General features: G+C 30.7%; 2 protein-coding genes across 3 annotated transcripts in view; both read right to left on the bottom strand.

Moving 5' to 3' along the window:
• Window positions 1–26,891, bottom strand: part of Nmdar2 (glutamate ionotropic receptor NMDA type subunit 2) — a 251,063-nt gene that overhangs the window by 176,898 nt on the left and 47,274 nt on the right. The window contains exon 1 of one of the 2 annotated variants that reach the window (XM_077441565.1): window positions 11,609–11,789. The exons of the other annotated variant lie outside the window; for it this stretch is intronic. Coding sequence (XP_077297691.1) covers window positions 11,609–11,636 — 28 coding nt within the window. The 5' untranslated portion in view covers window positions 11,637–11,789. Of the gene's footprint in view, window positions 1–11,608; window positions 11,790–26,891 lie in introns of those variants that run through there. 2 annotated transcript variants of the gene reach the window in all.
• The window catches only part of LOC143919204 (uncharacterized), a 740,296-nt gene that overhangs the window by 673,203 nt on the left and 40,202 nt on the right, over window positions 1–26,891 (bottom strand). The window lies entirely within an intron of this gene.

Here is a 26,891-nt window from a genome sequence, read left to right as displayed (position 1 = left end):
TTATATTGATGACCAAAATGAGCAATATGGCAAAGTATAAAAACGATCGGATAAGAGGCAAACTTTTTCCTGAATTGTAATCGTAAGTGAAACGTAAAGGAGGTATGTAAAAATTATTAATTTTATACAAAAATATGTTTTTATTATTTTTACTACAACCGGAAGTAGTACCTTGACTTTAGAGAATTGAGGATTTTTATGTTTTTCTCAGAAACATTTTAGTTTATTGAACTTAAATTTCATATCTAGAAGTAAAGTCTGAATACCAAGTTATACCTAAAATTTGTTGAGCACTAGAGATGAGCCTGTATGAAAAAACCCGGCTTATTCCTAGGAATAAACCTGGTTTTTTCGCCGGAAATTTTGGGAAAATTGAAAAAAATATATACCATTCAGATTTTCAAATAGACACATTTTTAGACACTCTTTAATTAATCTTTTAAAGATATAAATATGTATATATTTATATCTTTAAATTATAAAATATGTATAGGTATATCAAAGACTTTAAAGATATGTATAATTAATCTTTTAAGGATATATGTAAATCGGTTATCGAAAATATCTGCAGCTAAAACACGTACAATTATTAGATTTCACCTTAAAATTTCAACTAAAAATCCCGCTACTTAAAGGTTTGATACTATTTTTAAATATTTCACGCTTATAAATGATTGTAAGATTTCCATCGTAAGACTTTTACGTTTTGCAAAAAAAAAATCAATTTTTTCACCGAAATTGCGACCATTCTAATAAAGATATGCTCCGTTGATTTTTCGTTACCTTTTTACGAGTATAAGAATAAAACCACATAGAAAAATAGATTTTTCCTGTGGGAGGAATATTTTTGGTACTTTTTTGGTACTGACGTGTTTCATTATCGACTTTATATATCCATATATATAAATAAGAGAAAAATACTATGCATTAATTATTATTACGAAGACTTATTAATGTCATCAAAGGACGACTCATACAAAGACAATTTACCAAAGAGACTGTTCATAAAAAGATGGTTACTGTTTCAGAATTATTTCATTAGCTAACGAATATAAAAATATTTAATATCATAAACCTTAGATATATCATTACTTTTTCTGAAGGGTATAACCGGTTTAACGTTATAAAAGCCCATTGAATTTGTTCCTTTTCTGATATTGCATATTCGATACATACTACCGTTTCCTAAATAAATTTCGCCTATTACATCCGATATTTCCGCAATTTTATCGCGAATCATCCGACGAAGCCGGCAGATGAGCGCTCCCGTTTCATCCGTTTAGTAAATTTGCCGAAGGATATTAAGGAAATTGCCGTTATCCTGTCAATGAGAGCACAGCTCTCGCGGGAAAAACATCGATCGATTTGAGCAAATTTCCTTATACAAAATACGAGAAATGTAAACTGTAAAGTATATGTATTATTAAACTTAACATCTTTCCATTTAACATATTCAAAATTCAACATAAGACACGATTGCTTATGTAACCAACAGCATGGACTAGTGATTAGCATATTATGCTTTTGAACAGAGCTATCGCGGTTCGATTCCCACTAGTAGCTGTTGGCCAGGCCCTGGTTTGTAACTCCAAGTCGATCTTTTCCTATCAAAGTCTGCCAATTTTTAAATACCTCCTTTACGTTTAACATGGCTTTCGTGTCAGTGGTCATTTTTATCTCTTATCCAATCGTTTTCATACTTTGCCATATTGCTCATTTTGGTCATCAATACACGTTAATGTATCGTCTGCCATTACGTTGGAGATAAAATATCGTATACAACGCGTTTTAAACACGCGGAAAGTAAATCTTCTTGACGTTTAATAAGCGTTCGTCCCGTATCTTCCAACCTGTTCGCCTTGATATGGCGATATAAGATTTTAATTGTTAAGACGCCTATAATTTACTCTATAATTTATGAAATTTGCTCTATTGGTTCTCGTTATCTCTAATATATAAATATTTATAGTTTTAACTCTCATATGTATATATAAATTTCAAATTTGGCGTGTAGCTTCTTGTAGGGTAATACACGATATATTTATTTATTTATTTAAGTTTGGACCGTTGTAGCATTACAGGAATTCCTAATGCGCCACAATGGTCAAAAATATAACAGAAAAGACAAGAAACAAAATAATAAATTAGACATAACAAAAACAAAACATATATATACACAAACAACTAAAAATAATAATTATTATTATTATATATCGTTTATCGTCTTTATTTTATTTATTTATTTTATTTATTTATTTTATTTCATACCAGGAAGGCATTACAGGTAAACCCCAATGCGCCTTCCTGGCCAAATTACAAACAATGCAGCATTTTTTTTATTATATACATAAGTCGCTAAATTACGAGACACTGACAAACTCGACAATTAACGAGACATCTATGAATTGTACATACATTTTTATTGTAATATTTACATTAATCATACTCAAATAGTGGTGACATAGTGGGTAAATATAGCATAAGGAATGCCTTGCACCTACAGCCAGTTTCAATAAATATGTAAGAAACAACTACAAATACAAAACATCCCTGTAAGGCCCAAATGGAAGAGAGTTAATCAAAATTTCACTCATAAATCACAATCAATCATGAAAACAATGATGAGCGCAGACTACCAGATAAATGGGTTAGAGTAATTTCCGACAATTTACGCTCACTAAGGTGGAAAATATCACATTCAGTCTCGGCAGCAACGATTTCATTAAGAAGTCGGATAGCTCTTGGAATAGGAGCCATTCGAAAAAGGACTGTGCGGGCAGGAGGTACAGCCAGCAAATGATGATGTCTACCACGCACATAGTGAATAGGGACATAAAGCCCCAACTGCTCCAGCAACAACGGGCATGACGTATTACCACGTAAGAGCAGGAGAACGAAACGAATTAATGAGAAGTTTCTCCGAAGTTCAAGGGAATTATACCCAAGCATGCCCAAAAGGAAAGGAGTGGGGTAGAGATATGGGTAATACCCATATTCTTTCCTATATAGGAAACGAAGAAATGCTTTTTGCACTTTCTCAATCATCAGAGAGTAATTTGCTTCATGCGGATTCCACACAATCGCATTATACTCTAGCTTACTTCTCACAAGCGAATTGAAAAGCAAGCGAGAAGACAAAGGATTGGAGAATAATCTTGCATATCTCAAAACAAATCCAAGTCGACGAAAGGAAACGTCAGCGACTTTTTTGATATGGTTGTGAAAGGTGAGCTGAGGATCAAAAGTGATACCCAAATCGACAATAGATTCCACACGCTTCAACAATATATATTGGTTTATGGCTAAATGTGTCAAATCTGACATTCACGGCTTAAGTATATCTCTTCACGGAGTTTTATCTGCGAGATAAGTATTCAATAAGAAGTTATGTTGTATCTAATTGTTAATATGATTTACAATAAGCTTACATACATTTAGTTTTTTACAATAAGCTTACATACATACAATTAGTTCAACAACTACCCATAACCTCAAATTTCATTGTTTATTCCTTCATAACAAACTTTCTAACCAATACAAGCTACACATGTACACAGATCAAACAGTGATAGTTTTATTTTTAGTTACCAGCTGATTTTTCTGATTTTCATTGAAACGGTTCCTGTAAATTGGCATCTCCTATCCAATCTCTCTTGCAAATATCAAGTTATTTAGCGTCTTGAGGTTCGTCAAATTCTATAATAAAATGCTGCAAAAATTGCTCCATAGATGACACTGTGGATGATATTTGTATGAATTCGCATTGTATAAAATACTCGTATTGATTATATTATTGTATTGTATATGTATTAGTACACTCGTCGCGAGCGATCCGTAAAGGCGTGTATTTGAATAAAAATAAGAATTTGTAAATATACATACATGCATCCAATATTTATTTATTTATTTTATTCTAAACAGACCATTGTGGCATAATATGTATTTATAAATTTGATCAAATCGTTGTTTACAAGTATTAATGCATATTTTTATTCTACACAGCATGCCTTTTATCCGCACGTTTGCTACAAATTTTCCACCAGTTTTATAATTCAAGGTTTCGCCATTTTCAACGTGCACGCCTATTCTCAAAATCGAATTTATATTCAGAGGTGTTTTCACAAATCCTTTTGATCCGGAATTGGTGCTATCAACTATTTATTACGTTTTATATAAATCCGTATACTCTTTTTTGAACAATACGTGAAAACGATCAAAGTCTGTCGTTTGACACGCTATACGAGTACATATCTGAATTGAAATAAAATTTTAAAAAGTTTCGAATGAACATCATTATATGTATGTTTGAATGAAGACAAGTTTCAAGTAAATACTATATAAGAGAAAAATATTCAATGTTGGGTTTTTTTATACTATTCACTATTGTATGATAACTTTTTATCAAGTGACGATTCATACATGGGCTGCTCATCGAAGACTTTAAACCGGAACATTAAATTTAATAAACCGGAAGTGGGTATTTTTACTCTTAGAATAGTCAAAAATATTGTTACCACACCCTTGAACGTTTCGAGCTGAAAAATTTTATTTATTATGTACTAACTTGGAGTTGATAAAGTTTTGGTCAGAATTCGTGAACGGAATTAGTGTATTGCTTAAAACAATATTTTATTATTTTATTTTGATCTTTTCAATTATTTTTATCTTCTTGGTATTTAATGTGTATAATAACACTGTTCGACACGAAAAATGATTTTATAGAGACGAGATATGACTTTTCTTATAGATATATATACATTAAACACGAATCTGGTAATAAAAATGTTGATTAGCTCGAGATTCGGAGATACATACATATGTAAGTATATGTGTTTTTTAAATCATGCGATTTTTCTATATCTTGGTTTTGTTCGATCGATGTCTCAAAATCTGTCAATTTCCTGTTCAAAATAAATATTGAAATCTATAGTCGGTAATATTATCTTTTATTTGTAGTACTTTTTAGCTTTTAAATCTCTCTAAATAGTCGTCCAGTTCAAATCAAAAGTCAAAAGGACGTATTTTCATTTGGGATTTTTTCCCACTGTTAATACTATTTTATATTGATTATTTTCTATTGAAACATGTTTATTGAGATAGTGTTCTGGCTACACTATTTTTTGTTTTTGTTTAAAAGGGTTAATTGGAAGTGTGCTGAATTTTAAATCCCTACATTTTCGCTCAATTTGTATCGAAAATACTCTCATAGCCAGTATGTGTGCAGTTGTACGCATGTTAAATTATCGAATTTTGTTTTGTTATCTTTCTTATATTCCTCAAATACATAGATAATGTCGTGGGTATCATCAATGTAATTACAATGAAGATATAAAAAAATCATTTGGTATTTTTACACATTATATTATAGATCATCAAAGCAGTGGTGATTTGAGCCGTTATATGTTATTTGATGTTTGTCCACTTTTCTTCATTTCGAAAAATATCTCGCAAATATGTATTATATATATTTTTTTGCGTTTTAAAATATTTGAAAGTACCGGTGGCCTGTTATACGTTTATTCTGCTTTTTCGAGATTCAGGACAGTATGGACTTAGTGATAAGCATATATGCTTTTGAACAAAGTGGTCACGGGTTTGAGCTACTGGCCAGACCTTGGTTTGTGACTCCAGGTCGATCGTTTCTTATCAGAGTTTGCCAATTCATATGATTTTCATTGAAACGGTTCCAACAAATGTCAGCTTGATATTGTCTGAAATGTCGGAGTACCATTTAAAATTGTTCCCGGGCAGGACACATATCAAAACACACACAGTACGTTCAAAGGTACGTTTATTTACATTGTGACAATTTCAACTCGAGAGCGATACTAAAATGTAAACATATAAATTTTACAACGCGTGCGAGCTGTATATTGTACTACACGCTTGCTAAATATGAATTATTTAGCGCTGGGAAAGTTTCAGCGAAAGAACTTCCTAAGAAATTATGTTTTGAAACAACTAAAAACTGAATTATCCTGCTCGTGAGGTTATGTGTGTATACTTTTCGCCTAACTGCAACATATTACAACAACAGGATAACTTTTGCGTAACATTAACAACCTTCGAATACGCACACACACTAATTCTCGGATCGCTTTTGTGTCAAAATAGAGGTGAAACTCAACAAACAGATTACAAGATAGGATAATTGAGTTGGATACGTGTTTTACATTACTTACAAGTCATCTCAGAACGTTCACCTCTCGAAGAAATTATTATTACACAATAAAATACTAACCCTGTTCCACACTTCAAGGCTAACCGCGTTCTGTTTTATTTTATTTTTATTTTACACCAAGAAGGTCTAACAGGTAACCCCAATGCTCCTTCCTGGCCGGAAAAATTGTGCATTTTATTATACAAAGTAAATACATATCAATTAACACCCACAGAAACATATATGGTCAAATTTACAAATTTGAAGAATTTAATACAATTCAGACAAATTCTAGTGTTGAAAACTAGAAAATGGGTTTTTTGGAACCGTTTCAATGAAAAGCAGATAAATTGGCAAACTCTGATAGGAAACTATCGACTTGGAGTCACAAATCTAAGGTCTAGCCAGCAGAAACCAGTGGGATTTGAAACCGTGACCATTTTGTTCAAAGCATTAAAAATGTATATGTTTACCACTAGTCTCTTCTGCTGGTTATATTATAAAATTCTAAATGCTTTAGCGCAAATTATTGTCCTCAGAATGATAAAATATATTGCCTTATTTTCTCATATGTCAGTATGTATGTCATTACTTTTTAATGAAAATACATGTAGAGTTTGTAATATAAAAATATGCCACTTTAAAACCGCAATATATTCGCATCTCTTGTATATCAAATATATGCATGAAATATTTTCAATTGAAAGTATAAAATTGTAGAAGTATAAAAAAAATCAGCTTTGTAACTTACAGTTAGTCTGTAACATTGCTTAAAATTCGCGTTAACAAAATATGAAAAGTCCAGAGAATGCTGGCAATGAACGAAACCACTGATGATTTCAATTATTTTATTTTAATGAAGTGTTATTGAAATTAATGATTTTTCATAAATCAGTGTCTATGTATAGGCATGTTCAGACGAACCAGGATAAACTATGTATGTGTATGAAGAGTGAGGTTTTTTGTGTAATAATATTATAATATAGATAAAAAATTAACTACGAAAGTGGTACTTAACTTATATATATTTAAAAAAAATCGCTTGAATTTACGGTTTTCCCAAAACTTTGGCTAACTGGCGCAGTATAAAAGTTTTTTTTTATTACGAATTCCTCATCAAATTTACGTCTTTTCCAACCTAGGGTATTTTTTAATTCCAAAAATGGTAAGATAAGTTTTGATAAAATTATTAAGCTTAGGTACATATTTTTAAGATAAAATTTTACAATTAAAGTAATACTTATTTTATGCAATCAAAACGATAGTATACACGTTCTGCAACTACTTTAATCAGAACGAATTGCACACTTAAATTAGTCTTGCAAAAAAAAGGGCAACACAACCACGTAGTAACGATCTTCGTGTCGGTACGCTAAAAAGACCTCTCTCTGAGTTCGTTTGCATTCCAAATTAATGTATAAATTCGATGTCTCGAAACGGAAACGTTTCATGTTTTCTTTTTTATTTTTATTTTCGCCGGAAATTCGGTTAAATTTGCATTCGAGGTGGGAGAGTCGGAGAGTGTGACGACTCTCGACATTCTCTAGAGGCGAAACGTCACACAATTATTTGGAAATGTGGCAAATATTAACATCGCTTTCGAAAAGGAGGTTTGGAAATATATACAGGATGTGTTTACCATCTCAAACGTGCTCCATTGGCAATTGTATGGAACACGTTCCTTGAGAACAAAAGTCACATCTGAAATACGCAATCATTATTCGAAAACAAGATATGTATACGGAAAGTCGAAAATATTTGCTAGACTTCTTATATTGTCTCTACCCTTTTAACGAGAAATATTACCCACCGGAAAATTCAACTCATATAACATAAGCAAATATTACTTTCACATGCTAAAAAAAAACTGTGCTTTATTTAAAATTCAGAATGGAAAAGTACGAAGGTATTCATAAAGTTCCTGGAAAATTTAAATGCAAATTAGATCGAGGGGCAAATTTTTCATAAGGTATGTCCACTCTTTTAAGCCTTTCGGTGTTATTTCTAGACGTTTTGAAAGCTTTTTTAGATTGAGCTTATTTTTTTCGAATGCTCTTTGCTTATCTTATGCATTGGTCTTGCTAATAATTTGAACACTTTTCACTAGAATACCCACGGTACAAATTGTCGTCTTTGAAGTTCATTCGACCCTCATTTAAGCAGTCAATCGATTCATAAAGAGTGGTATCCTTAGATGCATTTTAATATATCATTTCGTATTCTAATAATTTACATTTCGGGAACTTTCTGAACGCTCTTTGTATGTAAAGATGTTGTATGTATTTAGGTACGCAAAAACTGTCAAGGTGAATTCAAATTTTCCTTAAATACATAAAAAAATGTTCCCAAACTCATATCATTCCCAAAGGAATAATATTATATATGAGATAGAAATCAGCGAAATCCTCATAATATACAATGACAATACTTTTTAAAGAAAAAAACAGCAGATTATTATATTGCGAGCGAGAAATTTTTTACGATAAATCATAAATAATGGAGGGATCCCACTAGAATATGCCACACTGAAAATTAATGTGTCGTTTATGCTTTACAAAAAATGATAAGATAGTCCATTACATAATCCACTTATATCATTTTCCGACCGGTTTGATTCCACAAAGTGACAAATTGTGAATTTGACTCCGTATATTTATTTTCCGAATAATACATATGCTTAAGCAACAGTTTAAGTGCAGTTTTATTTATCATATTTATTTTTTATTTTATTTAAATCGAACATGTACATATACTCGCCTTTACAGATCTCTCCAAAGCGACGAGTGTACTAATTAATATACTATACAATAATATAAGCATTTTTATACAACGCGAATTCATACAAACATCATCCACAATGACATGGAGAAATTTTTGCAGAATTTTATTATGGAAATTGGCAAACCTCAAGACGCTAAATAACTTGAGATTTGCAAGAGATATTGGATAGGAGATGCTAATTTACAGGAACCGTTTCAATGAAAATCAGAAAAATTGACAAACTCTGATAGGAAACAATCGATCTGCAGTCACTAATCAAGGTCTGGTCAACAGTTACTAGTGGGAATCGAACCGTGTGTTCAAAAGCATAATATGGTATTCACTAGTCCACGCTGCTGGTTGATTTATTATTATTATTATTTTATTGATTTCAATAGAATATATACACTCGCCTTTACATATCAAGACGCTGAATATGCAAGAGAGATTTGGAAGGAAATGCTAATTTACAGGAACCTTTTCAATGAAAAGCAGTAAAATGGGCAAATTAAGACGATCGACCTGAAGTTACAAACCAAGGTCTGGCCAACAGCTACTTGTTGGAATCAAACCGTGACCACTCCGCTCGAAAGCATAATATTATAACCACTAGTCTACGCAGCTGGTTATATTAATACGATATTGTAAGAAACTTTCAAATGTCTGAAAGCGAAACCTATCCAGACGTTCGATCGCGCATTAAAAACAAAAAAAGAATTCTGAAAATGCGAGGAATTTATTTTATTTTATTCTATTGAGTGTCGTTTATTAGGTAAAATCATTGGGAAACTCTTCGGACAAAGACACAAAGACGCTTTCCTCACTTTGTCCGCTCGTATTTGCAAGACAGCAAAATGTCTCGCGAATTGATGGAGGTTCTACGAGATGTCTCCTATAGAACTTTCGAATTAGGAGAGACAATGCGTGAAATGTTATTAATCTTGCCGAAATGCTAAAAGTCGCAAAAAGTGCCCTTTCAACCTTTTCAAAGTAGATACACTCCGAGTAATTAAAGATAATTCAATTACTTCAGATTTGTCATCAAGGAAACTCCTTTGATTTAGATATTTTATCGTGTTTGCGATTGAAAACGTCAAAAAATATCAAATTATCTCAGATAAATACAATTGAATGCGAAAACATTTTTATGAATATCAACCGGAAGACTTGTCGATATCATATCGATGTATGATTGATGTTGTCAGAAAGCGAAAACACTTTTTTAATGTAATGTTTTTTAAACGTATTCGCATTAATCATCATATGACGTGGCACTTAAGTATATATTTTTTTAAATATGTACGAACGAATATTTTATATGAAGAGAACTTAAATCCGAATATCCGTTGAGCGTATAAGCATTTTAAAAAATAAAGTGCATGGAAATTCTGAAAAATGCATGATTAAGCAGCAAAGTGCTCCTGGGAATTTTCATCGATGCAAAGTTATACGTATATATACTATTATATTATCTACCTATACATACATACATATACATAATATAATACAAAAGTACGGTCTGATACAAGAGTCAATGTCGGCAAATATATTATACATATATTTCTAAGAATGCAAAATTTCACAATTTAATGAAAATTTGTATTTAAAACTTTCACAATATTCAATTTATAATTCGAGCATATAATATTGAACCCTTCTGTCTGAACATAATTTAGAATTTCAATATATTTTAACAATTTTGTATAGTGCTACATGTAAATACTAATTTTCAATTTTAATTACATATAATCATTTCATAATATAAACTTCATATTTAACGATATTAGTTAAAAATCTCCAATAAGCTTACATCAAAATAAAATTAATATAAAATTTTCATCAAAATGGGAATCATTCCAATCTATTATATAATATAATCATAAGTACAGTAAAACCCTATTATACATATAAACCAAATACGCAGAGTACAGAATACATTTTTCAATATTCAAATAGTATTATTCGCATATAATCAAAGTTCAAAGAAGATTTCTTTTTTGTAGTGTGAACCTTGTTTATTTTAAAAAGAACATGTACATATGTATGTATGTATGTATAACCTAATGTCATATACGAATCACAATTTTTTTGGGGGTAACAATATATAGGAGGGGGGGGTAACTTTTTTGTGAGACCATCCCGTTTTGAGTCCTGGGAAATATGGTCACCCCAGTTATTATGTAAATAAAGAACCAACGCTATATTTAATTTCACGACTGTTTGCAATAAATTCCAATTGTTCTACCACAATGTTCTGATCAATAAGTGTCAAATACTTACAAATAATAAGAAAACCAAATATTATATTTAAATTAAATTTATGATTTTTTATCATTTGTATGATAAAATATAGCTCTCAGCATCGCCTACTTTTTATGCAATACCATATAAAATATTTTAAATATAAATTTTCCCTATTTGGCTCCTTGTTTGAAAAAGTCTCCCCAACATGGATCTAGTGCTATTATTTCACCCTAAATAACCATTCTTACTCCATATCACGCAATTACAATTTACATATGGGTATTAAACACAATGAAAACAATAGACAGTGGCTTAATCTCACCACTTGTGAAAAGGCTTCCAAACTACATAGATTTCGTAGAATAAACTTACACTTGACCCAAATATATAATATGTACATATGTAAATACAACTTCACCAATACAATAAACATTTCAATCTAACCTGTAGGGCTCGGAGTCAGCGAAAACATCACCAAGTTCACGTTCTTCGGCGTGAAGGCGAACTTCTTCAAGAAATTCAACTTTGGCCCTCGACCTCTGTGCAAACTTCCAACGGCAGTATTGACAGCCCTTATGTACTCCCTCACGCCGAAATTGGTCTTCGGCACGATAAAACCCACGTTGAGGGCTGGCGAGGCACTCCTCTGAGGGTTGGTCTTCCAAGCCTCAGCCTCGCCATCTCCGCTGGACCGACAAACCGACAAAGCGCACAAAAGAAACAACACTACGACGGGACGCGAGGCGAAAGGGTTAAATTTTCGAGGGCGACGCATCTTCAAGTGGTGATAATATCACGACAGTTTCTATTTACATCTAAGAAGTGAGAGAATAGAAAGCTCCACTACTGACGAAACGCTATCTAATGTTTCCGAGCGAGCTTCTCATCTTGCCCCGCTCTAGTTAGCCACTTCGGCAAAAATATGCCATTTTAAATATATATTTTCATACATATATAACACTCTTACACGCTTTTCCTATTCGGAAAATCACTCTTCCTTTGGGAAATCGTCAACGAATAATAATTTCCACCGAGAACGTTTCCCGTATTGAACCACAAACGAACCGTCAATGAATACGTCGAGAAGCATTTTTTTTTAATATATTAAATTATTACACTCGTACTTTTTATAATTTTTATTATTTCCCACCTGAAATTCGTATTTAAATTGTTAATATTAAACGTCGAAAATTTTATATAATAATTATTTTACATACATACGACAGCCTAAGATTTGAGCATCACACATTATTCATTGAAATTTGAACGGACGAATAAATAATCTCCATTTTATAATAAAGTGTATGGAAGAAAATTATTTTGTGAACAAACGTTCGTATATAAATTTTTAATATGCGTATAAAGTAAATTTAATATCAAAAGAAATGACATACGTAAAATGTCTGTTTGCATTCGGCTTAGAGACTTTTCCGTTGTTGCTCTCTGATTATTCTCATTCTTATTGGAATATAAAATATAAATATAATATACGAAGAAGAAACAAAGTTAATTTAAAAGGTTTCAGAAAAACGTGTGTCTTTTATATATTAAATAAATTTAAATGTTTGTCTTTGTCAAAAAACAATAAGCTTACAATATAATATATATATATAACTAAATTTGAGTGATTTTATTATGTTGAAGTTTTAAGACTAAAATCATTTCAATTAAGAAGAGAGAAGTATTAAGATTAAAATATCAGAATATATTCACATAAATTAACATATAAATTTTGAGATTCATCTACAATATGTTATATTGCAAGGCTTTAAAAGCAAACTTGTCAATAAGCACTTATGTATGTACATAAGTCTTGATAAGTATTAAAGTTTACACCTAATGGGTAATGTCAGGTTAAGTAAGGTCAGGTAAAGTTTGTTTCAGAAAGCCTAAAAACTCATCTCAAATAAGGATTTTAAGAAATCCATCATTTCTGTGATATAGTTGGTTTAAGATGGAAATAAAACGTTTTAAATTGGTGGTATTACTCAAAAACATATTTGGAGTTTTGCTGTTTTGCGACACAAAGTATACGAATGTAGATATAATATCTCAGAACAAAGGCTTCGAAAGAATCAACTTTGAAAATAAAAATGATAAACGTCGAATTTCACACAAGAACAAGCCGAAGTTTCCGGTCAGCGATATTTAAACTGCGTCTTACATTTTCACCGTTCAAAGATTTATTTCCCATATAATATTTCACTCTCACGCATTCCATTTTCATCTCCGCCAGACAAACAAAACAACATCGATATTCATTTCAAAAATCACTCGAAACGTATTCATTTCGACACAACAATAGCCCCTCACATACGTATGTATGTGCGTATCATCAAGATTGATTTTTCAATATCGTAATATATTTTCCCGATCGGGTGGATAGGTGGTTGGGTAGGTGGGGGGACAAATTGGAAATTGTTTATGCGATATTACAACACGTAATACGTTTGGGGAAAAGCCCTCGTCGTAGGCGAAAAATTTTCCTGAAACTCATTTTCGCAAAACGTCGACAGGTGTGAGATAACGCGATTATTATTTGGTTAGATGAGCCACGTGATGAAGGTGCTCCTATCACGTAATATTATACACATACGTGTCAAAATCAATCGATTATCTAATAACCAATTAGACGACACCTCATTTACCCAAATACTGCATAGAAAAAATCACCACCTGAATATTCATCATGATTCCGACGTATGAACACGTACAATACTCATACAGTGTATATTTTACTTTAAAAATAGATACGCTTTTGGCAAAAAGCCCAACGTTCTGTTATCTTATATACGATTCTGAAAGGGACTTTTTATGTATGTACATACATACGTTTGTATGTTTTGATTCGTAGAATCCGTGATGTTATCGAAAAAATGAAATTTTTCTTTTTCTTCTTCTTTTTTCTGCTCCGGATCCGGATTCCTGCTTCAGTTCCGGATTCCGATTCCTTTTTCAGTTCCGGATTCAGAATTCTTTTGATAGTTCCCGTTCTGGATTCCTTTTTCCGTTCCAGATCAGGATTCCTTTTTCAGCTCCGATTCCGGGTTTCTGTTTCGGTTCCAGCTCCAGATTCCTTTTTTCAGTTCCAGATCAAATTCCGGTTCCGAATTCTTTTTTCAGTTCCGGTTCCCGATTCATGTTTTAGTTTTGGATCCGAATTTCTGTTTCAGTTCCAAGTCCCTATTCCCGGTTCCAAATTCAATTATAATTCCCTTATATGTATATAAAAAAATCATTGGTTTTTGATTGGCTGTCATTGAATATAATTTTTCTTCGATTCAAATACATAGATTTAATAAAAGCAACAAATGCATGTTTACTATTAGATTAGCCAGTTTTAAGCGGTTTATATTACAAATACTGAGCGAAGCCGGGCTAAGCCACCAGTCGTATTATATAATAAATATATCATATTATTTTATATTATATACATACATATGTATGTATGTTAGAAACATAAAATTTGGCGGTCGTCTCGCTCCGTGTGTCAATGGTTCAAAGACGTGTTAATTGGATTGGACAAACGTATAACAAAAAAAAAATACGTTGAAAGTATAAAAGCTTAACCTTTGAGGTCAACCTTTCTATATTACTTTCGACGTGAACCTAAGAAATCGTTAATTCTCTGAAGCAGAAAAAAAGGAGAAACTAAGGGTATGTGTGTTTTTTATCGGATTTCGTATACGAAGTTACTGCTTTGCGGTGAAGAAGAAGAATGTATATATTATATGTACATATAATATGTACAATGACAAAAAACTTAAGTTGCGGACGTAGACATAAATTTGTAACATGATTTAATGAAATAAATATATATGTGAAAGAAATTCAATTGATATAAAATGTGTTTGAGATAAATAGTATACATATATATGTATATTGAAAATGAATCTACTTTGTATAGGTATTTATTTGGTTGACGAAATTATATAAAACGTCGTATAAGTTTATAGTATGTATATTAAAATATTATAATATTTTTGGTTTTAAACAAACTCGGATTTATATATACATATATATTTTTTTTAAATTTAATTACACTTACAAAAAATTTATAATTGGAGTGGAAACTTTTCAATCCTTATTAAATTTGACTTATTGAATTCGAATACGACAATTGTTTTTTTTATTTTTTTCTCTACTAGGTTTTTTATGAGATATGAGCGTTTATACAAATGTACGATTTTTAGCTTTTGCAGTTTTTAACTCAAAATATGGTATTGCAAAATCTTGTGTGGCAAAAATGAGTACTGAAATCAATATTCATGTGTTTTTTCTATCGATTCTGATATGTTATTGCTTTCAAATACGTATAACTAATTATCTAGCGAATTTTAAAACTCAATTTGAAATCATTTACCCCTCGAATAGTATAAAATAAAAATAAATATTTAAATAGAAAACCAGCCCTTGTAAACGCATTGAAATATACAACTGGTTCAGTAAATGCATATTTTCGACTTTTTCAAATTCTATATTAACTATATGTATTTTAAACAAAAATTAACTATATGTATTTTAAAGCAATAAAAAATTAAAATCAATAATAAAAAGATCATAGTAGTGAATCCAATACTCGCTTTTGGCATAACAATGCTAAGTTTTGAGAAAAAGACTGCAAAAGCCAAAAATATGTTTCAATTACACATATGTTACTCATAAAAGAGAAAAAGCCATTGTTATATTCAAATTTAGTGTTTCAAATTCAGTAAATAGTAAATTCAGTGTCCATTCCTGTAAGTAAAAAACGTGATATTTTGTTGCTTGGTATTATTAATGTAGAAACCACTTAAAATTTTCAATCAAAATATATATATTATAAAAACTTTTATGGCTTAAAATGGAACGTAAAGGTATCATTCGTAAATAATACGTTTTATAAATATTGTTCCGAAGTAATATAACGAACCAAAAATTTAAATTTAATTTAGAAATATCGGATATCCGTGCATTGTATATGTAGATATATGTAAAAGATCATTTTTCAAATATAAAAAGTGCTTAGAGCCCTCATTCAGGTTATAATGGTTATATACTATCGAATTTGATGGTCTTACACACACACACACACACACACACACACATATACACATATCTACAACATTCTATATGCATATACATATAGTTTAAAAATGATCTGCAAAAACATTCAAAATATTTACCGAAAGGATATATTTTTTCGCATTACTTTTAAACACAGATTTTTTCGGCAAAAATAAATGGAATATTCACCGGAAGTATATAAATTTCAACACTGCATGAAAAAATTTCGACGATATCAACCATATATTAATTTTTCGCAAAATTTACGACAACCTGACTTTCAGTAGAAGGGGGCATCCTATATAAAATGTCTTTATGAAAAAGAGAAATAAATTTGCCCAACCTATAAAGCTTTGATCATAAGCAGCGTCGTACGTTAGGATTCCTGAGATATTCAACCTCAAACAAAATAAATAAATAAATTGTTAACCTATGTATGTACATTTATAGTATATACGCATGAACATACATTATAGAAGATTCAACAAGCGTTTTATAGGCTTTTAACTGGCGATGTATAGTCCAAATCGGATCTCCATATTGGCCCATTGGCCTCCTCGTTTTCAGTATACAAATTTCAGTTGGACTTGTTCAAAGCTTAGAATATGGTTAATGATAGAAAATGACTCGTGATCTTTTCACAAGATGAAAATCAACCGGAAAATCTAGGTCTTGTTAATCCACAACGGATAGGCAACAGTGCATAGGACAAGCATTCAGACAGTTGATTTGTATGTTTATACACACGCATTATTATCACCACATACACGAGCCATAACTATGATCGCTAACGTATTGTGTACACACAATAACCACATCGTGAATCTCCATAATGTTCGGAGGCGCAAAATCGCTTTTATAGGAGACATGGGAGGTGGGGGGTGGGGGGGTGGAGAGAATTTGACCCTATTCCTGTGACCCGTTTTTGGCCATCAAACCTGGTTTTCCCCACGGCCTTATCTCACAATGCGTTAGCGAAATCGTTTTTCAACGGGACAGGACCTAGGCAAGAGGTGGGCTAAGGGATGATCGCTGGACCGTCTTCGTCTCGCTCGAATATCTCCCCTATTTCTCGAGGCGATGCGACGTTTCTCAAACTTTACCGATCCCTCAGTTTGGATGAGGCAAATATATTACTCGGAAACCCACGCGTACATCTTCATTAGGTATGACTTATGTATGTACATATGTTAAACGAAAAATGTTCTGACAAATCCAGCGTGATTTAAGGCTCGTCCAAGTCTTATATAAATTAAGACATTACGCATTAAAATATTTTTTAATTTTTATTTGTATTTAACATATACACAATTTATATTGTACTTATTTTAAAATATTCATCGATTTTAAATGCTTCAATTTGAAGTCAGATTTATCAACATAGTTAGTAAAAAATCAGGCTACATTAAAGTTACATCTCTCGTCTTTGATTTTGAGAATCTTTTGTCGAATAAAAATTAATTTGACAAATGCGATTCTGGGATCACGTTGACGAAAATAAAATTACTTAAGTTCGTCGTTTCATATTATATATATAAAAATTACAAAGCTTTTGAAAGACAATGACGAACACTTATAAGACTTTTTGTAAAATAAACGCTTTTCCGTTAGATATTGTTGGGTTTTGATAAACAATATTCTATACTTCTCTACCAAATTATATTCCGACAAATCTTAAATTAAATGACCACTTTAAGATCACCCAACCGCTCGCATTGTATTGTAAACAACTGCCTTATCAATAGGAAACAGTTAGTAGCCTCTGAAATATCACAAAGACATTTTACAAAAGATAAGGACTTGTCTGGAAATGGCCGCCTTTTGAATAATCTATTGATAGCATTGCCAAAAATGAAATATCTAAAAGGAAGAGTAATAGAAGATTCATTTCAGCATCTTCAAATAAGTATCTTAAAATACAAACATACCTTAATAAATAATATATAGCAAGATTGTAACCGTTATGTATAAGCAGTATAAGCTTCAAACAAAACAAGTCATTGAATAAATATTGAATTTTCATCTATACTTAATGAAGACATCGATAAATATAATAATAAAATCAGATATGTATTCGACTTTTCCAAAAATGGTCAGAAATTTATACGAATATAAGCCCCAATTAAAAACCTTTTATCCTTGCCTCTTCAATTATGTACCTAATTGTACATACATAAGTAAAATAAAAACCGAAACATTCAGACATAGCTTAAAAAAATAAATATACAAAAATGTGAAATACATTTTTTATGATTAAATTGTAGGCAGTCTACGCTTCAAGCATTCCGTTATTTCAATTAAAATATGCTTTGACTTTCTAACTGTACTAAATCATTATTTTGGAATAATTACAACAATTTTTGAATGGTAATATCATACATTCTTCTTTTCCAAAAATGTTTTTAAATATATTAAAGATTACGCACGATGGAAATATATATACACATATGTATATACAGGCCTCCTCAATTGTGTACCTTACTGAAGATAGCAGAAGAATGAAACATTCACACTCCGAAATTTACCACAAAAATAATAAAAAAATCCCCTCGAGGTCAATTTTCAAAATCAACGAGTCCCATCGATAGCTTATGAACTGTACTTTGGGAAACGTCACCCAAGATTACGTCACTGGATATTGTGGAGCCCTTAAACAGCCCTTTTGTGGGGCGGCGCCTGCCCCAAACGCGACCCCCCTTACAACTAGATCGTTATCAATGGCCGGTCCTGTCTGCCAACACTGACCATGATAAAAATTCCTGTCATACCCAAAATGACCAAAATATATCCCAGCAAGTGTGCATGAAAAATATTGCATTAGAAATTGACCGATAAAGTTTTATGCACGCTTAGTATAAATGCAATATACATAAAACATTTTATATTGGAGGATATTGGCGTGAGTGCCACAGTAAAAATTCACTTACATTATTTTTAAAACACACTGTAAAACATTTAACGATACCGTTCCTAACCCCCCAGATAGAAGTCAATTTAAATAATTTAAAATAAATTGTCCTTTTTTATATCTTTATAAAGAAGAGCCTTAAAAAATTCGTCTTTGGTACTTTTATTGCAATAAAAAAGGGATTGATTGAATTTGCAAATATATGTAAATGGATTTAATGCAAAGTTTTAAAGTTAAAATACGGCTACAAGTGTAAAGTGTTTCGAAATATACTCTTCGACGGTAATTAAACGGACAATCGATATTTTACATTTTGAAAGTTTGCTAGTGCTCGAAATTAAAATTCTAAAAAGGAACTGACTGCGAAACAAAGATGGTACGGTTAAAGTTAATTAAATTTAAAATAATTAAAATTCATGAAGTAGAACGAAAACGTAATAATTTACCTTTATTTTTTATCAATTTCTTATATATTATTTTTATACGAAATATATTGTTTTATTTAAAAAAAAAATACAATTAAACGTACAAATACGAATACAAACATAATAATTAAATTCAATTTAAACTGATGACTTGCTATTTGCATATCATATACGCGCAACAAATAATACATTTACCCTTCCACATTTGCATTGAAACGTTCATCCAAATTTACAACACACACTCATCAATCTTTGTCCAAATGTAAACACACACACACACAAATAAAATTCAATTAAAGACTGATTTGCGTCTGCGCCACTTGAATACGAAATAAATCCAACTTAAAATTAAAAATTATATAATATAATGAAAAAACTTTCCGTCGGAAAAACTCGAGCGAACTTTTCCACTTTTAAAATTTGATTTTGCGAAAATTTGAGAATGCCATGTGATGCTCAATACTTAGGCAATCCATGAAAAAACAATAATTTCGAGATACGCGCATGCGCAAATTTGCTAGACATCTTCGAATGCTGCGAAAGTGAGCGTATGTGCGCGCGAATAATACCGAGCGCGCTCATAAAAATAAACATATGTTTATGTAACCAAATCACAATGACACTTTTTTAAACGGAACATAATTTTTGAACGTTTTATTTATATTTTGGCGTTTTTAAATATATTTTTTTTTAATTATTCATATTTTTTATCGACGGTTGAAGGATGGAAATCGACTTTGTGCAGTGTCCTCGAAAAATTGGCGCCAAAAAGCAGTCAAGAGCAGCGCGCGAATTTTGACGTTTGATTTTTTTACACGGTCAGTTTTGACAGCTTCGTTTGAAGGACGTTTTACCGTGGTGGGGTGGTTGTTAGGGTGGTTTTCAGGGGGTGGTTTGTGGGTGGTCGTCGCGACGCGGCTGCGGGCCGCCACCGCGGGGCGACGCCCAAACAGAACTAGCGAGAGCCGAGCCGTGTATCCCCCTCTCGCCTTCACCCCGCCGATGTACCCCCACGTGCTCTCCAGCCTCCCCCTGAACCCCCTCCCCATTTATTTACAATATATATTTTTATTATTATTAAAAATTTCAGGCCGGACGGTGATATGGTGGGTGTGATCTGTTGTTGTGTTTAGACTTGGCAGACTTTCAAGTGCACGGTAGTGGTGATTTGTGCTATCGCTAGCCAAACTGACTAATACATAAATATTGTAAATATAATTGGTTCTGAATGATTTCGTATATAAAGTATATAAATATAAGCCGCCAGACAGAACGGAGCCTATATAGGGATGATTGGTTGAAAATAAATCGAATGGTATCCGAGAAAATGACGAAATTAAAACATTAGTGAGGCAAAGTAAAAGACAATGGGACCAAGCTTTGCTGTTTTACAAAGATACGATTGTTTCATCGTTGTTACTATTGTCGTGTATATTTGCTTTGTGAACATATTTGAATTTAACAATGCCTTTGTTTATTACGTTCATTTGCGAGACTTTCATTCAAAATTTCATACATTTTGTAACTTCATACAAAATCAACACGCTTAATTATACTAACTTAAAAAGTCTACCCAAAATAGATATTAACCAAGAGGTATTATTAAAGAATCAATAACAATCATACTTATAATATATTGTCATACCTTTAAATATAAACACAAATTACAATGTTTTTGAGTCGACAGTCAAAATTTGAGGTCGTTGATTTTAAATCAAATTTGTTGTGGTGTTTAAGACTTACGTACATACATCTATCGATTTTAAATGCGAATTATATGCACATATCTCAATGAATTTATAGACATTGTCTCATGTCAAAAAAATTATGAATACTAGCTACTAAATTAAAGCGAGCTTCAATAGAAATGATTAAATCAAATGCTATCGTATGGTACTAAGGATAATGTAGAAAAAAATGGCAAATATTGAATTTCAGATAGGATAATGTGATTCGTGTGAGTACATACATTTTGAAGCCTTTAAAAAAAATATATGTATGTAAAAATAGATTGTGTCTTCATAGAAATAATACTTATATCTACGAAAAAATAGTAGATAATGTGCTTAGTAAATATAATAATAGGTCGTCAGTCCACAAATTGTGTCAAAGCTATGTGAAAAAGATGTAAAATCTTATACGAAGTCTAGTAAATGACCATAATAAACGAAACCATAGTTCATTCCAACGATATTCATATAATCAATAATTATAATTAGACATTCAGATTTTAAAAAGTGATATAAAAATACATTCGACCAATCAGTGGGATTAAATTTTCCATTTAAAGTTACTAAGCTCGATTGTAAATTTAACTTTGTCCTTAAATTTTCTATTTTAATTTTATTTTCCAAGGAAAGCCACGAAATAATTCGGATTATAAAAGGTATTTTTGTAGAAAGTAATTGAGGTGGATTTTAAGTATTTGAGTTGAAGAATAAAATACTCATCAAATGGTTTGAATTCCACTGAACTAAACGATGCGAACTGAAGTTGGTTGATTTCTAGTTAGAAAAGCAATTATGCATATGCTGGATTTGAATTTCAGCATTTTCCAAATTTCAGCATTGGAACCTTTAAAACTTTCGAAAATCAATAAAAATCAATTGAAATACTAAGATAATTGTATAAAAGTGTGAAAATTTTATTATTAATTGAAAATTCAATTCAACTTCTATTAGTGACAAGTCAAATGTTATCGATTAATAAATCGTATTGAAAAAATCTAATAATCAAGCTATCCATATAATTTATTTTTCTATAATAAATTCAAGAAATTTTTTATTTGATAGATGCACAAACAGCATCATTGAAAACATCAAAGGATTTTGAACATCTTTCTAGAATGTATTGTAGATAAAAGGCATTTTGCTTTTGACTTCATCGTAAAGCAGATACACAAAAGGCCGAACGTCAACTATCATTACCGGTCTGAGGAATTTCATTATTATTTTGCTGTAAATTCTGAAAGTTTTCGTTATATTTCGGATGACAACACTTGACAATTTTCTCCACAAAGCTCCGTCAAACTCGAAGATGCAGCAAAGGAAGCTGTAATGGTTAACTGCTAAGCGCAAGTTTATTACATTATATATATATATATATATATATATATATATTATATTTATATGATAAAATACAAGAGTAAATTGTTTTTACAAGCCTCTTTTTACTTTCACTTACGTTTTTATTAAGTTGATAAGACATTCATTAATTTTTGAACGCTAGTTCGAGGTTTATTCGTGCAGTAAACATGAGAATGAATTACCATAAATAAATGAAAAATTTAAATGAATGAAAAGTTCCAGAACGAGAAAAAAAATAAAACAAACTCCCTTATAATACGAACGTGTAGAGACTGTTCATTCAGAACGGATTGGAACTAAAATCCATTATTGGTCCAGCGCCAAAGATTCGTGCATCCATTTGTGAATGGATAATATCGTACGAGTGCACACGTGTCGGTACAAAATCAATACTCGGATTAAATTTAAATTCAAATTGGAAATTTAATTAAAATTCTGTGACGTATAGTTTGAAAGTCGATGTGCTCTATTTTAATTAGATCTGGGCGCATACAGAAATTGAATAACGAAAAACGATGTACTTACGTATATCATTATTCTATCTAAAATATCATACCAAATTTTTATATTAAGTACAAAATTGGGTAAGCAAACTCTCAAGATTTTGTTATAAATTATAAAATATGACGTTCTCCGATTCTGTTTCTGAAAGTCACTAAAAACGTATCATCGTCTGAAACTACTATTTTTTTATATTAACACTAGTCAAATATTTAAAAAATTCTTAATTAGCATTTAACTAGTAGAATCTCTATTTTTACAAACCTCCTTTACGTTTCACATTAAGACGTCTTTTTTATATCTCTTATCTCTTATCCGATCGTTTTCATACTTTGCCATATTGCTCATTTTGGTCATCAATATAAGTTAAGGTATCATCCGCCATTACGATGGTGAAAAAATATCATATTAGACACGTTTGAAAATACTGCATCGTATTACACGATGACGTTTATCTGTCACATTCATCATTCACATCGGTAGTTTCATTACTTTTCGCCTTGCCATTTCGCTGTCAAATTTTAATTATTTAAACGCCTATAACTTTTTCTTTTTTCACTCTATATTTTATAAAATTTGCTGTATAGGTTCTCGTTATTTCTAATATATAAAGATTTATAGTTTTAACTCTCATATGTATATATAAATTTCAAATTTGGCGTATAGCTTCGTGTAACGGCATATACCCGCTATATATCGATTTATGGCCAAATGTGTCATTTATTGATTAAATAAAATAAAACTGTTTTAAAAAATATAATCAAAATAAACAGATCTATGTACAATATAATACATTTCAATGTATATTATATACATAACTATGTGCTGTAACATTCCAGAGGTTATTTGTATTTTTAAAATTTTGATTTGGACGATGAAAATTCAGCCATCCCAATCAATATTTCTTTATTTTATTTTATTTATAATTTTAACATTATGATACAAGCTATAGTTTCAATTTAAATTAAAAGCTTTTTTTCATCGAATCTTTTATTTTAACTGCCACTAAACCATATTAACAAGGCACTTTTGGACTAAATATTGGAACTATTAAGTTGAGAAATGCTGTTTATAAGAGCTTTAGAAACTGTTTATAAGAGCTTTAGATCGTACTAATTGGGTTTGATGTTCTGACTCATTGGATCAAATCTTATGACTGACTGTCGTACTTCGGATACGGTTTATATAGTGAATCTGATGATGTCAATGCTTATCTTAAAGTGATTATTTTATTTTATCATGTTTATGGTTTTGATTATTTAATTTGTTCAAAATTAAATTAAGTCGCGCTGTATCATCATATGAGCCGTTATATTTTCAGTGGCAGAAGTAAAATTTTCATTTCCAAAAATACTTTTTCTATTTAACTTAATTCACAAATTGTTATCACTTCTTTTAATTCGATATGTCCAGAATTTCGGAAAAGCAGTATAAACGTATTACAGGCCAGCAGTATTTTTAAATACTTCGCACACAATATATTTTAGCATTGCAAAATAAATAGAAACAAATTAATAAAATGTTCATCCCTTCTTTGTAAAAAATATCTAAATACGTATTTTGTAATATTAAGATACAAACCAAAAAAAGAGTTTGGAAAAATATGAAAAAAATCGATTAATAAAAAGACGAGTATATATACATATATACATACATACATATATATAATAATAATAATAATAATAATAATAATAGCTTTTATTCCAGACGATGAGGAGATATATGTATGTACATATTATAAAATAGCACTGAAAATTTATTTTCAATTAAAAACCGTTTAAACCACGAAGAGCACTAAAAAGAGCAATTACCAGTGCGGAAAATTACAATCCAAACCATCATTGAAGTATTAGTAATAAAGTAATTCCATTATTATATTAGAGAGATAATTGAACTATTTATAATTGGGTTCGAAATCTTATCAATGGAACATTACAGATTTTAAGACGTGTTAAATTATTTACAAAACCACTGAAAAATGAGCCTACACTGAAACATTATAGAGTGTCATAAAGTCACCGAGTATTTGCAATTACATTTGTTCGTTTGAAAATATCGCATAAAATGAAACTTTTTACCCGTCTTAAGCACTTTCTCGCTTTTTTTTTTTAGTGAAATATTACCACTTTTCACGTTCTAAAATGCTTATTTCTTTATACACTTCTACAAACATACATAAAAGCACGCGTATAGACATCGAAATGAACAAATAATTTTTTTCACAATACAAACAGACTTTGCATAATGAAAACGCGTCTCTCCTCACAGATATTTCCCATTAAAATTTTCCTCGCTTTCAAATGAGCCAACTTCAACACCGCAATATTAGCGCTTTCACATCAATAAAAACCATTTACTTCATACACCGCAACAAAGGTATTCAATACGAATAAGAAACCAGCGAAAAAAAAACTCATATTGAAAACAGACGACAATGTTAATAAAAAAAGTTCATTTCGAAAGAAGCACATGAATGTCTCCGAGTTTTATATCAATGATTTCGCACAATTCTCATCACGTCCATGTTCTTTTATAGTTTCGGTAAGTTTTTGGACAATTTTAGCCGTTGTTCGAGCAATGTATCACAGTTGGCCATATGTCGACAGAGTGTGCGTTTTATAGTCATATATGAATGTTTAATAATATTGCGACTGGAGCTTAATTTATCGAGGCTATTTAAAATAATTTATTAATCCCACAAGATAAGCACTGTGAAAAAATATGAACATAATCTCAACATGTGATCTAAAAAGCTTCTTATGTCGTAAATGCGAGAAGAACTCGATGAAAAAGGGTTGTAAATCAATAATACATACCTTATCGGTACGGCTTTACACATGAAATATATTTTACAAAGATATCGAATTCAGTGAATCCCGATAATATATTTTTGCTTGGAATTACTGCCGCTATAAAAACGACATGCAATATAATATAAACATGTATTTAATATTCAAATTTTTTCATGATTTTCAATAAAATTGTACTAAAGTATAAAGAACCCAATAAAGTCATGTATTGAAATCGATCTGAATATAAAAGGCAGCAAAATATTTGATCACTCACTTTCAAATTATCCAACTACGTATATTCACTTTTGGTTAGTTAATTTAAGTAGTTCGTTTGATTCATCAAAGTGTATTTATTTAATGGAAATCATTCATGTGTTTTTCGCTTCAAAATGCGCAAATAAAACTTTAAATGTCAAATTACTAACAAACTTACAAAATAAACTTACCATTTAATTAAAGTTAATATAAAACTGATCATTTTATACACATAATTTATATAAATTGATAAGAATAACTAATCATTGATCACTGACCGATTATTTTATAATTTGGTAATATATTATTCATTTTTTTATAATAAGTGACCAAAAGCATTGAGAATTACCAACTTATTTAACTATAGACCAATAGAAAATTAATTAATTAAACTTTTTAATACATGCTTCCACATATGTATATTTTTTTGTATTAAAATTAAGCTGTCTCAAATTATTTTATAGGACAATGAATAAAAATCACATTATTTTGAACAAAATATCTTCTCAAAGAAATATATGCTTTAAAATATAATTCAATACTTAATAATAATTCTAAACAAAGAATATTATACGATAATTATTCGAAAGTGAATTCCATCGTTTTCATGTATCATACACAATTTTTTATACACCCGTAGGGTAAAAGAAAATAACCTTCAAAAATTTGCTTAATACAAGTGAAGGTTGTAGAAATGCTTATACATTTTTTTTA

This window comes from Arctopsyche grandis, chromosome 11 (genome assembly GCF_051622035.1).
Source record: "Arctopsyche grandis isolate Sample6627 chromosome 11, ASM5162203v2, whole genome shotgun sequence".
NCBI lineage: Eukaryota > Metazoa > Arthropoda > Insecta > Trichoptera > Hydropsychidae > Arctopsyche > Arctopsyche grandis.
The sequence above is the reverse complement of the archived record's forward strand: the minus strand, read 5'-3'. Positions and strand labels throughout refer to the sequence as shown.